This window comes from Elephas maximus, chromosome 26 (assembly GCF_024166365.1).
Source record: "Elephas maximus indicus isolate mEleMax1 chromosome 26, mEleMax1 primary haplotype, whole genome shotgun sequence".
Taxonomy (NCBI): Eukaryota; Metazoa; Chordata; class Mammalia; order Proboscidea; family Elephantidae; genus Elephas; species Elephas maximus.
Window position 1 is genome coordinate 33,368,595 of NC_064844.1, and position 16,078 is coordinate 33,384,672.

Consider the following 16,078-nt stretch of genomic DNA (forward strand, 5'->3'; position numbering starts at 1 on the left):
TATTTCCTCCAGAAAATTATTTCAATGACTGGGAATGGAGTAAGTCTCCAGATCCTGGAGGTGTGGACAGTTTAAATGCAAGTGTTTCCAGGGGTAGCCTCAGGTTTAGAGGAATGTAACTGGGAATGGAAAAGAGAAGGAACCCATACCCGTTCTTCATCATAAGAAAAGGAGTATATAGAAAAGTCAGTTTTTAAGTGTGTTTAATGGCACAGGGTATCCCTAGATGGCACAAAGAGTTAAGCACTTGGCTACTAATTGAAAGGTTGGTGGTTCAAATCCACCCAGAGAGCCCTCAGGAGACAGGCCTGGAGATGTACTTCCGAAAGGTCACAGGCATTGAAAACCCTATGAAGTTTGTTTCTACTCTGAAACACATGGGCTCGCCATGAGTAGGAATTGACCAAGCAACTGGTTTGGCTTTTTTTGGTTTTAGTGTCACAGGGCAATGAATAATCCTTCCTTATCTGTGCACAGTGAATCCTGGTTTACAAAAGTTTTTGTATGATTTTATTTTGATCCCCATCACAATTCTCTGAGGTGGTAAGAACAGATGTCATTGTTCCTATTTTACAAGTAAGGAACATGGTTCAAAAATAATTAGTTCGAGATTGCACAGGAATGATTCCGGGTGTTGTGTGATCGGCCACTACTTTGTCATCTGATGTGATTTTCCTATGTACTGTAAATCCTACCTCTATGATGTCAATGAGGCAGGATTAGAGGCAGTTATGTTAATGAGGCAGGACTCAATCTGCAAGATTAGTTGTTTTAAGTCAACCTCTTCGGGATATAAAAGAGAAGCGAGCAAAGAGACAGAGGGACCTCATACCACCAAGAAAGCAGTGCCAAGAGCAGAGCATATGCTTTGGATCCAGGGTTCCCACATTGAGAAGCTCTCAGAGCAGGAGAAGATTGACAACAAGGACTTTCCTCCGGAGCCAACAAAGAAAGCCTTCCTCTAGAGCTGGGCCTTGAATTTGGACTTCTGGCCTACTAGACTGTAAGAGAATAAATTTCTCTTTGATAAAGCCATCCACTTGTGGTATTTCTGTTACAGCAGCACTAGATAACTAAGACACTAACAGAATTTATAAAACATCTCAACTGAAAAGCCCAGACCAGTTTCCTAAAAATACAACTAAAACACAGTAAACTATTATGTTAGAATATAAGATGCTTAAAGTATCTCTTCTTGGTCAGCAATAAAGTTAACAAAATTGTTTTGTGTGCAATAATATCTTCTCTTTCTTTGTAATTGCTTTTCTTACTCATGTGGCTTCCTTTTCCACAGTTTTCTTTAACACTTGCTTTCCTGTTTTGGGACTCGCACAACACTAAGTAAAAACATGCATTAGGCATGTAAGGCACTGTGGAAATGCGTTTGAAGCAAGCACACATACCTGGTGGAGGCTGCTCAGGCTGACAAAGACTTGGTGGTACCTCCCACTGCCAGCAATATCCCAGTTGTATACGCATTTTATTGGTAGACTTTGTGCTCTTCAAAACATCTTGTGATTTCAACTATTATTACATTTTGAATATAACTCAAGACTGTGCAATGGAACACTTTGTTTAAAATATTGTATTGAGTCTGGGGAATGTAAATATAAATTTCTCCTATATAAACATCAGCTGAAAAATGTAAGAGAGATAGAGACATTCTATGAAGCTTGGATATTGTATTAGTTTTCTATTGCTGCTACAACATATTACCACAAACTTAGTGGCTTAAGTCTGTTATCTTACAGTTTTGTAAGTTAGAAGTTGACACAGGTTTCCCTGGGCTAAAATCAAGGTATTGGCTGGGCTGTGTTACTTTCTGGAGGCTCTAGACAAGAACCCATTTTCCTGCCTTTTTTCAGCTTCTAGAGGCTGCCTTATTACTTGACTTCTGGCCCCCACCTCCATCTTTAAAGCCAGCAACGGTAGGTTGGGTCCTTCTCCCATAGCATCATTCTGTCTTCTTCCATAGTTACCTTTCCCTCTGGCTCTCTTCCTCCCTCTTCCACTTTTTTCTTTTTAAAACATATATTTTGGTAAAATATATATAACATAAAATTTATCATTTTAACCATTTTTAAGTACACTATTCAGTGGCATTAATTACATTCACAGTGTTGTGTAAACATCACTAGTACCTATTCCCAAAACTTTTTCATCACCCCAAATAGAAACTCAGTACCCACTATTAACCAGTAACTCCCCATTTCCCCCCATTCCCAGTCCTTGGTAAACGTCTAATCTACTTTTGTCTCTATGCATTTGCCTATTCTAGGTATTTCACGTAAGTGAGATCCTAACGGTACTTGTCCTCTGTGTTTGACTTATTTCACTCAGCATAATGTCCTCAAGGTTTTCGCATGTTGCAGCATGAATCAGGACCTCATTTCTCCTTCTGGCTGAGTAATGTTCCATTGTATGTACATACCACATTTTGTTTATCCATTCCTCTGTTGATGGATACTTGGTTGCTTCCACCATTTGGCTATTGTGAATAATGCTGCAATGAAAGTTGGTGTACAAGGATCTGTTTGAGTTTCTACTTTCAATTCTTTGGCTATATACCTAGGAGTGGAACTGCTGGGTCACAGTCCCTCTTCCACTTTTAATGACCCTTGTGATTACACTGGGCCCACCTGGATAATCCAGGATAAATCTCCCTATTTTAAGGTCAGCTGATTAGCAACTTTAATTCCATCTGCAACCTTAGCTCCCCTTTTCAACATAAGGTAATCTATTCACAGGTTTCAGGGGTTAGGACATGGGCATCTTCAAGGGGCCAGTATTCTGTTTGCCACAAGTATTAAAACCCAAAAGCCTGTCTTTCAGGTAAATGTCAAACGGGGAGGTTTTCTGGTAGGTATGCCCACACACAGTTTAATTATTTTTAAAACTCAGATACTTTTATTAAGTGAAAATGGATTCCAAAATTTGGTTTGTTTTATGTTATAAAACAATTGTACTATTGTGGATGTGTATTAAGTAAGCTGGGACTGGAACTTTGGAAGCTGTTATTCGTTCTTCCTGTGAAACGTATCTAAGAAATTTAATGACTAACTTGTAAAAGACCCCACATTATAGAGGACCACTAGGTAAACATAAAAGGTTGGGAAGGTGGAAACACACATACTCATTGACAATTATTCTCGGGGAGAAATTTTTTCTAAAAAATGGTGATTTATTTTGTTTTAACATATAATGGTAAATATATTGGCAATCATCAAGTTTAAAAAAATTTCTGGCTTACTTTACACATTACAATACTAATGTAAGCTCATTAGTTCTTTCTTTTCAAGGTAGGAAAGAGATCTAATTGATACTTTTTTTTAGTAGCTTGGCTAAGAATGGATGTTAGGATCAGACAACACACTGTAAATATAAAGTACTTTTCTCCAAATGTATATAAAATTTTTGAAACAAAATCACTGCCTGCTCCACAGGACAGGCAACTAGAATTTTTAAAATGCTTTTGTCCAGACCAGGAATAGCACAACCCTGTGTAATGATACTTATAATACAGCTTAGCAATATTTTATCAAGGACTTTGCATTTAAGATTTAAAAAATTTTAAGAAAAACAAAACAAACAAAAAACAGTAGCCAAGGAACAGCACAACTAAAAAAAAATATATATATAAAATATTTCCACCACTGTTTAACTGCCAGATTTAATCAAGCTATAATAAAAATGAAAACAACACAATAATACAACTTTCTGTTTGAAGTAACAGCACTGTTCCCCCTCATATCCACTGAATTTTACATATGAACAGTCTACCTATACTCGTTCTTCAGAGAAATGTCATTTGGTCTGCCGCATGAGTCAGGCTCATACTAAATCCTCTCCTTTTCTTCTAAGGATGCGAACTCCATGCTGTTTCCATATTTCCAACATTCAGGGTTAGATGCAGTGTCTCAAGTATAATACAATTCTCCCTTTTCCTTTACACAGTGCAGAGTATATGGGCTTAGGTTATGTAGATTCTCTTTTACTCTACATCACTGTCCTTTTCTAAATTCATGGCGGTATTCAACGGGGTGCAGTAGTTTGGCTTGTCCGAAGGTACGTAGCCTGGCAGACACAAACACTTGTAGGAACCTTCTGTGTTAATGCACTTGGCATTCTTGCAGAGAGACATCCGGTTGTTCAACTCGTCGCACTCGTTTACATCTGTAATAAAGCCAAGCCATGCAGGTAAACACCTTTAATATCACCCTGGGAGGAAAAGTAACCTACAGCTTACCTGAGGCGTCAAGGCTGGCATCTGGTCCCAACACTGTTGGCCATTGCCCACCTGCCCCCCTTGTTCAAGCGGCACAGTCTTCCCCACTATTGTCTGTTTCAATCATACGCTAGATAAACTAGACTTTTTAGGTTCTAAAAGGGTACATTATCGGGAGATTCTAGAATTTCCTTCCTTGTTATTTGGCACAATATCAACGTTTCATCTCTCAACTTGACATTTTATAGTCAAGCCTCAAGAGAGTTGGAGGAAGTATATTACGTCTAAATTCCTCTCAATCAACCATAGATACAAAAGAACTGTTAAAACTGTCAAGAGGAATACAACTCAGAATCAAACAAGTAAGCAGAGAGCCCTTTCTTTGAGCAGCCTCTAGACGCTCTCACATGTACGTTCGTGGGTTTCCTTCCACAGGAGATCCCTTTATGTCTTTACTCACTTGAAATACTTGTAATGACTCAGGTCACCTATTTTCCAGGACCACCACAGACTAAAATTAACAAAACTGTAGTGGTTAAAGGAACTGCTACAGGCGGGAGCAGAAGAGTTACAAAAAATTGAAGAAAAGCTTTAAAAAGAAAATTCGAGTCAAGGGCCTTTTAGCAGAGGGGCAAACAGGCTTTGAAAAAAACAGCACTGAGTCACACAGTGAAGGTTAAATGTATTTTACTGTTCCCTTAAATATTTTTTTTTTAAACAAAGGAAGGCAATGTGAAAGATACTTTTAGTAAGAATTTTTTTCCTTTTTTTAAATTGGGTTTTAAATGAAAGTTTACAATTGAAGTCAGTCTCTCATACAAAAACTTACACACGCCTTGCTATACAACCCTAGCTGCTCTTCCCCTAATATGACAGCACACTCTTCCTCTCCACCCTGTATTCCCCGTGTCCGTTCAGCCAGCTCCTGTCCCCCTCTGCCTTCTCATCTCCCCTCCAGGCATGAGCTGCCCCCATAATCTCATACGTCTACTTGAGCCAAGAAGCTCAAGTATCATTTTCAGTATCATTTCTGTCTTATAGTCCAGTCCAATCTGTCTGAAGAGTTGGCTTTGGGAATGGTTCCAGTCTTGGGCTAAAAGAGGGTCGGGGGGGCCATGACCACTGGCGTCCCTCCAGTCTCAGACCATTAAGTAAGAATTTTACCCAAAATGAATACCATGTCAAGAATTCAGGGAAATTATTACTTACTGCATAGTCAAAAGCCAAATTTGAATATGTCACAACAATCACCTGGGACATTCTGGCCTTTCCTTCACATTTACCAGTATACGAATAAATGAGACATTAACTCTATCTTAAATGTACTCAATCAATTGAGATCTGGCCACAGAGGATCTCAGGAAAAGAATAATTTTCCTTATTGTTCTTACCGACACAGGTCATCTTGGTCATATCCAAGTGATAGCCATCGAAGCAATCACAGGTGTAACCCTCCTGCACCCTCACACAGCGGCCATTCTCACACCCATTGAGGATGCCACATTCCTCAGCCTGTAACTCCTCAAAGCTATTTAGAAAGGCTGGAAAGGAAAACAGGGGCCAAGTTAGAAAATTTCAACCCTCTATAAACCCTCTGATATAATTAAAAAAAACTATATAATTCTTAAGGTGATGCTTTATCGTACAGACATGTCTGAGACATTAAAGTTAGCATTAAAATTTAATACTTAATGTATCTGTATATAACGTTGTTGTTATCTGCCGCCAGTAGGCCCCTGACTCATGGCGACCCAATGCGCAATGGGATTGGATCTTTGTGACCTACAGGATTTTAATTGGCTGGTTTTTCAGAAATAGATCACCGGGCTTTTCTTTGTCTATATTAGTCTGGTAGCGCCATTGAAAGCTATCATAGATCATAGCAACACAAAATCCACCAAGGCTGCACAAGAGGTGCACTCCACATGGTAGGTGAGAATTCCACAACTGAACCACCCCTGCTCCTTGCATATACCGTTGAACTTAAAAATATTTAAAAGTTCATAGATGTCATACAGGTTAGCCTCACATCTTAAATTCTGATGTTCTATATTAAAATTATATAATTAATATGGGAAAGGTAGGTACGACTTTTGTTTTTGCTCTTAACTACTAAAAGTTTTCATTCCCAAATTTCCAATTCCCTGAGTCCTCAGTAGCACAAGTAACAGAAAATCGTTTAGGGCTGAACCAATGGGATTCACAGTCAGAGTTCAGTAGGCATTTGCCAAGAGGATCATGGGAGTTTGAGCCAACGCTTTTTCAGTTGGAGTTCTGAAGACCAGAGAGAAGCCAGGCTGGCACTGCATTGTGAAATCTGTTTGTTCTGGCTTTGGGATGAGCCTTACAAAAGGGCTCTCAGGAGATCAAAGCTTAAAGGCTGTAAAGGGGACACAAAACATCCTGATAAATGAGGAAAGTACATCATACTTGTGTTTATACAAGCAAAAGTCTTTTTGAAGGAAACAAGTATGTTCTTGCTTTTGGCTTTTTTATAGTTTATGTTTGTTTAAACTAATTCAGAGCTAGAGTTTCTACAGTTTTAGTAATATAAAAACAATGTAACCAGGTATCAAAAGCGTTTAGCTCTCTTTCTAGAGAGGAGAGTTGTAAATATAAATCCATGGTGACCCAAACATAGTACTGATGTTGCCTCTCATCCCCACCCACCCCAATGTCACTACATCATTAGTTCTTTTTAAGAAAAAATCAAAACACTGCTAGAACTCTCAGCATATCTGGCCTTTGAAGCAATCTCCAGTGGAACTGCAGGGGGCAGCAAAATATCATTGCTTAAGCACGGCCTTGTGTTCCATTTCAGTGATTCCGAGAACCGAGTAAGGCATTAATACGCCCTTTTTAAAGAGAAGAAAGAAATGTTATATATCATCAAGAATATGTTAGCAGGTCTCCAAAGCCAGTTTGGGAAATACACTTTAAGAAAGTAAAATCTTTATGAAAATGCTTTCAAATACCATATATCACAGCAAAGTAATTTTGCCTTTATAACTAGTAACATTATTTTTCTTATTAGAGAAGTTAAAACATGAAATTAAATTTTGAAGCTCCCACCCACATATCAAGTGGACTCCTAAAAATACTTCTTCAGGACTCTAGGAAGGGGGGCAGCCAAGGACAGCCCCTGGTCTAAACCAGGCCTCCTGCCCACTTTTTGTTTATGGCTGCTTCCCTGACCCTAAGGCCCAGTTGAATAGTTGTGACAGAGACTGTATGAACTACAAGGCCTAAAAATTTTACCATCTGGTCTTTTATGGAAAAAGTTAGCGAATCCCTGCTTGAGGAGATTCTAGTTTCAGAAATACTACTCTAACACCAGCCATCAGCTCAGCTCTCTTAAAAAAAACAGATGGCAGGAGAGGGTGAATCATAAAGATGCTAAGAAACTACAGTATCTCCTCTATGTTACTATCTACCCAAAATTGATCATTTGTTTACCATAGCATGAAGCCCTTTGCTGCCTGTCAGTAAAATGGCTAAGAAGTGGAGCCATTTCTCTGTAACCTGTAAGAAATTTGAAGGCCACTACATAGTCAAAGCTGAAGGTCTTGGGACTACATCTCAGCTTCCTATGTTGCTAACTAGGAAACTGATAAGACACCAACATGTTTACTTCTTAACATTTGTAGCGAATTATAAAACAGCTTTAAAGTAATGTCAGCATTAAAAGAAGGTGCATAAGCCAGAATATTTCAACATCAGCATTCCTAGTATCTGAACTATCATGCAACAGAGGCTACACACATGAGCCGTGGGATGAACTGTCAGAGCTGCACGTAGGCTTAACCTAGTATTTCTGAATTTATGGGGATAACTGGGCTTTCTTTCAACCATAATATTTCTACTTCTCCCTACCTTTCCCTCTCCCCTCCTTTTTAAAGTAAATGTTTATTGATGTATAACCTATACACAGAGAGGTACATCTATTATAAGTATACAGCCTTATAGTGCATTTAGGCATACTTCATAAAGTAGTATGTGGTTTGGCTTTGTTGGTTAAAGGAAATAGTGTTGTTAATCTATGGTGTTAGAAGTTAGGATAGTGGCTACCCTTGGTGGCGGGTGGGACTAGAAGATAGCACCAAGAGTCTTCTGAGAATGTTCTTGACCTGGGTGGGGGTTACACAGGTATGTGTTAATCAACCTAGCTGGACTGAGAGAATGTTATTTACACGTAAATTTTAAATCATTCTTGATTCTACTATATGACCAATATACTGTATCCTACAAAAAACAAAAGGCAGGCAGGCAGAAAGGGAGAGAGGGAGGGAGGCAGGAAAGAAATGGATGGGGTGGGGGAAATAGAAAGGACAGGGAAGGAAGAAAACGCTCTGGTGGTTCTGTGGTATAATTGTCTCCACCCATGCAGGAGACCTGGGTTTGATCCTCGACTAATACACTTCAAGCACAGCCACTGCCCATCTGTCAGTGGAGGCTTGCATGTTGCTATGATGCCTAACAGGTTTCAGTGGAGCTTACAAACAAAGACAGACTAGGAAGAAAGGCCAGGCCATCTACTTCTGAAAAATCAGCCAATGAAAACCCTACGGAGCACAACTGTCCAATCTGCCCCACCCCCCATCATGAGGATGGCTCATTACCTGGGAGCATTTCATTCTTTTGTGCATGGGGTCACCATGAGTCAGGGGCTTAGTTGATGGCAGCTAAAAACAACAACTCAAAATTTAGATAGCTCCCAAGGCTTTATGTTCCTCCTCTAGAACAAGGCCATGGCTAATTTGTTTTGTGTATAGGTGACATGATCCAATGAAATAAAATACTCCGTTGTATTTTGTAATTCAGCAGCGTCTCCAATGTTCTAACTCAAACTTCTTGGTCCGCAAGGCTTCCCTGTCTTGGAAATGTGGTGCAACTGACACACATCAGGAGGGTCCTTCTGTAAGATGTGGACAAGTCTCCTGCAATCTGCTCTGCCCTCTGTCTGCTCCTGAAGTGAGACAGCCTATTACCTACTATTTCCTTCTGCACAGTTCCATTTTTCAGACTTCAAATTATCAATTTAGATTTGCACAGAAACACTGAGCTTGTGTGCTGGTTGGCTTTCTCACTTAGGACACTCTGGCTGTGCACTGTGAGAGACTGACTTTCTGAGTGAGAACAGATTTGCACACGCACACTCCACCTCCCCCAAGGAAAGCTCTGCTCACAAGCCCAGGGAAAGCTGGCACACATCATTCTTACTTAATAAATCCCCTCACAAGTGCATTCTAAAAATTAATTTCCGACCAAGACAGCAATTTTTTGACCTCCTACTAAAAAAAAAAAAAAACTCGTAAGGATCAACTTGGTACAGTGAAATCTGTTGTCATTTCATTGTGTATAAAGTGGCTACAATACATCTATGCTCTAAAGAAAACTCTGGCCCTCAGACTAGACCACCACTTAATGTGTAATAAAACAATTTCGTTACGGAAATTCGAACAATAAGATCATTTTCTTGACTTTTTTATTAAATAATATTTTACGGTGTTTTTGGTGGTTTACACAGCAGTTTAGGTTCTCATTCAACAATTTCTACACAAGTTGTTCAGTGACAATGCTTACATTCTCCATGGTGTGTAAACATCTTCATTTTTGTACCGGTTGTTCTGTTTCCATTAATCTAGTTTCCCTGCCCCCTTACATTCTCATCTTTGTTTTAAAGTAGTTGTCAAATTTATGGTCTCATATAGGTGACATTTTCTTGACTTTCAAAGAAAGTAAACATATCAGTACCCCCACCACCAAGACCAATAATCTAATCCAGTGGTTCTCAAACTTAAGCATGCATAAGAATTCTCAGAGGGCTTGTAAAACACAGATTTCTGGGTCCTACCCAAGAGGTTCTGATTCAGCAGGTCTGGGATAAAGCCCTGAAACGTACATTTCTAACAGGTTCCTAGGGACCATGTTTTGAGAATCCCTGACTCATCTATAACTACAATTTAGTTTCAAAGTGACTGTAAAATTTTGCTTACGGTCTTGAGTGAAGTAGGGATTGGCTTCTGGAGCATACTGCTCACTGAAGTCAACCAAGGCATCCCGTCCATATGGCCGCCGGTGTCCCGTAACGGGAATGTTACACAGCTGGGCATAGTCATCTAGGAAGGAAATCACAGGAAACATGAGACACCACCACAGTGTGCTCACATCCACTCATGGCTCAGGGTACCAGAACCTGCCCACCGTACCACTGGTCACACACACCAACGTCCATACCTCACAGGTCTAAATATTTTTATGGAACTCCACACATCCACATACAACGAATGCTGGAGAGCATAATTAAGACTCTAAACTGAAGGCCAAAAATAAGAGCTGAAGAGTTGGTAGCACACCTCTCAGAATAGTAAGGAACTGAGAGTGCTTCGGGCATTTTGGAAGAATGATACTATCTGAACCTGCCAGGTGTCATCAGAAACATTTTAAAGATACAGTCATTCTAATAGATAACGTTTTACTCACTAGAGACGAAACAGAGTCCCTGGGTGGTGCAAATGGCTAATGCACTCGGCTGCTAACTGAAAGATTGGAGGTTCAAGTCCACCCAGGGATACCTTAGAAGAAAGGCCTGGTGATTTAATTCTGAGAAACCAGCCACTGAAAACCTTATGGAACACAGTTCTACTCTGACACACATGAGTTTGCCATGAGTTGGGATCAACCAGATGAGAATGTTGCTGGTACTCTGCTTGAATTTAGTCGCCACTATTTTAACTCTGAAGCCCTGGTGGTGCAGTGGTTAAGAGCTACGTCATGCTATGGCTGCTAACCAAAAGGCTGTCAGTTCAAATCTACCAGCTGCTCCTTGGAAACCCTATGGAACAGTTCCACCCTATCCTGTAGGGTTGCTTTGAGTCAATCAACTTGATGGCAAAGCGTTTTATTTTAACTCTATACTCAAGACCAGATCCTCATGATTAGCATCATAGCAATTCTGATGATCATAGTAATGACGGTCATAGTAATAACGATAACAGTGTGGCAGTGGTAGCAGTAATACTACCCACTGCCGTGGAGTCGATTCCGACTCATAGCGACCCTAGAGGACAGAGTAGAACTGCCTCATAGAGTTTCCAAGGAGCGCCTGGTAGACTTGAACTGCCAACCTCTTGCAGTCATATAATGCTTGCTCTGTGCCAGGCACTATTCCAGTAAGCACTTACCACGTTCATTCATTGACACACTCCCAACACCATATGAAGAGGTACTTTTATTTTCCCCATCATATGCATGAGGAAATGGAAGCACAGAGAGGTTAAACAATAGCTGGTATGTGGCAGTGCCAGATTTGAACTCAGTAATGAAGCTCCAGAGTGCACACTTCTAACCACTATCATTCTGCCTCTCCTACAAGTATGTCAGCTCCTTTGGAATCCTTGTCTACCTCTTCTACACCCTAGCTACATCCATATGCAGTTACTACTTCCTGAGGCCATATTCCTAGGCCAAGTTGGGCCAGCCTGGCAATCTGACCTCTAAACACTCCTTTAGACCTCCTTAGTGGATCTCCCCCACCCTTAGCCCATGTCATCTTGGTTTTGGTTCTCCATTTGCCCTGGGAAGACTGAGCTTTCAATGAACTTCATGGACCCAGGCCCTTGCCTGCATTTAAGGGTAAAATTATTTAGAAGGAGTAGGGAGGAGAGCTTTAGAGAGATAGCTCCATGTTCTGAATGTCAGCCAGTGTTGCAGAAAATATACTGCTCAAAGATTCATGTAGCAGTTGGTGAAAATTCTGGGGCTCCCCATACCTCAGGAGCTCTGCCAGGACTGGGAGCTACAGGAGGCCAACAGGCCTAAGAACTGGATGGACTCTTATAGGGATGCCCCTCAAAGCAACAGCCACGCTGGCCTCGACAGCAGATTAAGGGAGTTTTTTTCTATTTTGTTTCCTTTTGTGAAATATGAAACTAAAGAAAAGTACTGAGGCAGTTGTGTAAACTTCCTCAAGGCTTTTTCATCTCCCCCTACTTAAATTACTTGAGGGTGAGGGTGAGAGGCTTAGGGTATGTGTATGTGTGTGCGCACGCGCGTGCGTGCATGGGTGTTCGCGCATAATCACGTTCACTCCTAGAGTTAAACAAAGTTAAGTGTAAGGCCAGAAAAGATCTTGAACAGCTGGAGAAGGGAAGGACTCTGATTGTCCTTGCCTAAAATTCTCTTTGTGTAGAGGCATTAGAGGAATGACATAAAGACCCCAGACGTCCCCAGCACTTTTGCATGAAACTATTCCATGAGAAATATTAATTTCATTAAGGAAACAGCTGAACCTGGAAAAAGATCCTTGACTAGAAAAATATAACTTCAAACAAAGAAAGCCCAAATGGTTGCCAGTTCTGCTTAAAGTTTGAAAAGAAGAATTAAGGATTCCCTGAGAGAGCAGAGATTGCGGAAATGTTTGTAAGTTTCAAGTGCTGAGATCATTTTTCTCTCATGACTTTTTATATACACTTGTACATCTGAAAGGGAGATTGTTCAATTAGGTTATATCCAAGCAACTGTTCTGGTCAAGAGTGAATATTAAAGATAAATTAACACATGTGCATATTTTGTAAAATGAAATCCAGGCACAGTAGAGCATGTTCCTCTCTGACACATGGCTGTCCCCTCACTGAAATTCGAGAGCCCAGGGCTGTGGACCAACAGAGTTGAGGCCTGACCAGGCTGTCTGGCCCTCAAGTCTATATCCTCCCCCGAGCCTGTGCCCTCCCCCAGCTGATGTCCTTCCCCAGTCTGTGCCCTACCCCTAGCCTGCCCTCCCCTAGCCTGTGCCCTCCCCCTAGCCTATGCACACCCAGCCTGTGCTCTCCCCCAGCCTGTGCCCTCCCCATAGCCTGTGCCCTCCCTCTCCTTCACAAAGGAAATGAGATGGCCTCTCTTCTCCAAGCTGTCACCACCTGGCAATGCAAAAGAAGGGTCACGAAGGTGAGAGGAGCACAAAGGAGGAGCAGGTTCCCATGCAGAGGGTTTAAGAAGAGCTTCATGGGAAATGTTGCCCTTGAACTGAAACTAAGCAGATGGGTAGGATTTATCTTACAGGAAAATTTCATTTTGAATTTATCAAAAAAAAAAACAACAAAAAAAGAGAGAGAGCTTACCCACAGGCATCAAGAATGGAAATTGTGAGTTGTGTTTGGGGACTATCAAGTAGTTCCTATAAGAAGGCTCTGACCTGCCCAGGCTGTGAAGAGGGCATCAGAGAGGAATGGGAGGGTGGTACCTCTGGGATTCACCACATCTTCTTACCTCCTTTCTTTCCCCTCATCATGCAGTTTTCTCTGAAGATTCTCAAAACTTACAGTCCTTTACAGCTTCACTTTCTCAACTATATTAACATTCCAAACTTCAAGAGTGCTGGTCAGTTATCAAACATCATTTCTGCATTAAATGTACTCTCTTCTGTATGTGAAGATGTGCTGCAGTCTCATCATCATTAGGACATGTATTTTGAGTTATATTTCTGGGAGCATGGATGGGTCTGTCCTGATCCACCCACACTGCCTCCCCCATGGTATACATCTGCTCTGACTCTTGGCCAGGGTCAAGGGTAAGTGAGCGCAGGGTAATGGAAATAACATGGGCTTTGGAGGCAGAAGACTGGGCTCAAGTCCTGATTTCAACACTCAACTTTCCAGCTTAGCAGTTTTGGGCAAGCCTCAGGTTCCACACCTGTCACACAGGGATAATAATTTCTGTTTTGCTACCTCTGGGTTATTGAAACATGAACAATGAGACGATGTTGTGGATCTGTTCATAAATTCTGAAGCACTATGCAAACAAACAAAACAAACAAAAAAACAACCTCACTGTTATCAAGTCAGTTCCGACTCATGGCAACCCCGTGTGTTACACAACAGAACTTCTCTATAAGGTTTGCTTGGCTGTAATATTTATAGAAACAAACCACCAAGCCTTTCTTTCATAGTCCTGATGATCAGTTTGAACCACCATCCATTAGGTTAGTACCAAAACCCAAAAAACCAAACCCAGTGCGTCGAGTCGAATCTGACTCATAGCAACCCTATAGAACAGAGTAGAACTGCCCCATAGAGTTTCCAAGGAGCACCTGGTGGATTTGAACTCCCGACCTTTTGGTTAGCAGCCGTAGCACTTAACCACTACGTAACACCCAGGGACCTACTAGTATGCAAATGGAAGTTATCATTTCTCCTCATTCATGAAAGCATGACATTTCCAATGACCATCTAGAGGAAAATTAGGATTCTCAAAGAGTGTATCAGAATGAGTGATTTACATAAATTTTATTGTTAACAAAATTTAAAGGCTGCTATCAGTGGGAAAAGAATTGTGCAATAAATTAAGAGAAATGAAAGAGCAGTGCCCAGGTGTTTTTAGATTTTGTTTCAAGACTATGTGGAATTTCTAAATAGATAGAAGAAAAACTCTACCTCAATAAATACAGCAAGAAGTCTTTATGGAATTCATCTCAAACAACAAGGCATAAAATAACTGACTACCTTGGCAAATTTCATTACTCGATCAGTGATAATGTAGAAGCAACAGCACATTTTAACACTGGATCAACAGAACTGAATGTACAGAGGAAAATGATGTTCAGTGTTTTAATAATGAACTTACGTTGATTTTAGTATATGACTGAACTAATTAAAAATGTCTTGAGTAGAGAGCAGATTTATAGATGTGAAAAGCCAAAGCCTTCTAGTATTTCACAATTTTCCAGGGGAGCAGCTAGAATATCACCATGTATTCTAATAAGGCTTGGGGCAAGAGGGCCTCTTCAGGATCTTGGTGTGTGCACGGTTCTAGTATGTGTTGGGGCTCTGAGCATCCCAGGCCACATCTAGAAATCATCCATTCCAACCTGGAGGTGCTTGGCCTTGGTTATCCCTAGGGCTGGGTCTGTGCTAGGTTCTAGCCAGTGAGGGGTGAGAGATGAACTGTAGTTGGTGGGTGGTATAGATCCCAAGAGAAGCAAATCCCTGAACCATTTCTACAACTTCCCACATGAACCATGAACATCTCTGGCTGATACTTCACCCCACACAATGCATGGACATGAACATGTATTTTTCTGTCTTTGCAATCTTTTTCCTTCTCCAAAACAACATCTAAGCACCAGGTTGTACAGGGCTTGGTGCAGAGGAACAGCTTTGCTTAGGAGGGCTTGTCTTGGACCTTGTACTTTGTGAACAAATACCATTACAGAGATCCCGCAGAATGTGTCTGTCTAGGATCTAGCCAAACATGAGTAGCAAATAGGAAATGGAACTATTCACACCTCCAAGTCTTTTTCCCCTCATTGCATCCACCACTTCCCCAAGCACAAATGCTTAGCTCTTGATCAAAGCAACAACAAATACACATGGGGTGGTATGGGATACCATTTCTAACTGGTTTGAACAAGATCCAGGCCATTGATCACACTAATTTCCTTGGCATGGGCAGATTCATATGACAGATGGTGTTGCTTTGGTTTTCATTTTTCATTGAAAAAAAAGTTTAAAAATGACCGCCTGCAGCCAGTTGGTCTGGGGCCCCTGCTGTCAGCAGCAATAGGAAGCATATTACTATATCCTGGCGGGAAATCCCCATTTTTGATGACCGACACATGTGCAGGACTGATCTGGACAGTTACATGTCACCATGACACTCTGCAATGTGAGGAAATCTGGAGGTGATATTTAGTTCTGGCAGAGGTAGACTGAATTTAGCTGCTTTCAGAAATGATAAAGAGTCTGGATTTTGTTCTCTGCACACCAGGGCTAAAAATTCAGTGCTTTAATGTTTGAACTGTGTCATTTCCAACATAGGAGAGATAAGGACAATTTTGTTGCATTAAAAAAAAGGGAT

The 16,078-nt window shown here is 40.9% G+C and overlaps 1 protein-coding gene across 6 annotated transcripts in view; it reads right to left on the minus strand.

The window, feature by feature from the left end:
* Nucleotides 1-3,158: 3,158 nt before the first annotated feature.
* The window catches only part of LTBP1 (latent transforming growth factor beta binding protein 1), a 740,867-nt gene continuing 727,947 nt past the window's right edge, over nucleotides 3,159-16,078 (minus strand). The window contains exons 31-33 of one of the 6 annotated variants that reach the window (XM_049870392.1): nucleotides 10,222-10,344; nucleotides 5,617-5,766; nucleotides 3,159-4,173 (exon numbers count right to left, since the gene is read on the minus strand). In XM_049870392.1, the coding sequence (XP_049726349.1) occupies nucleotides 3,992-4,173; nucleotides 5,617-5,766; nucleotides 10,222-10,344 (455 nt within the window). In that variant the 3' untranslated portion in view covers nucleotides 3,159-3,991. The remainder of the gene's footprint in view (nucleotides 4,174-5,616; nucleotides 5,767-10,221; nucleotides 10,345-16,078) is intronic. The other 5 variants (XM_049870391.1, XM_049870390.1, XM_049870393.1 and 2 more) reach the window with 5 other exon arrangements.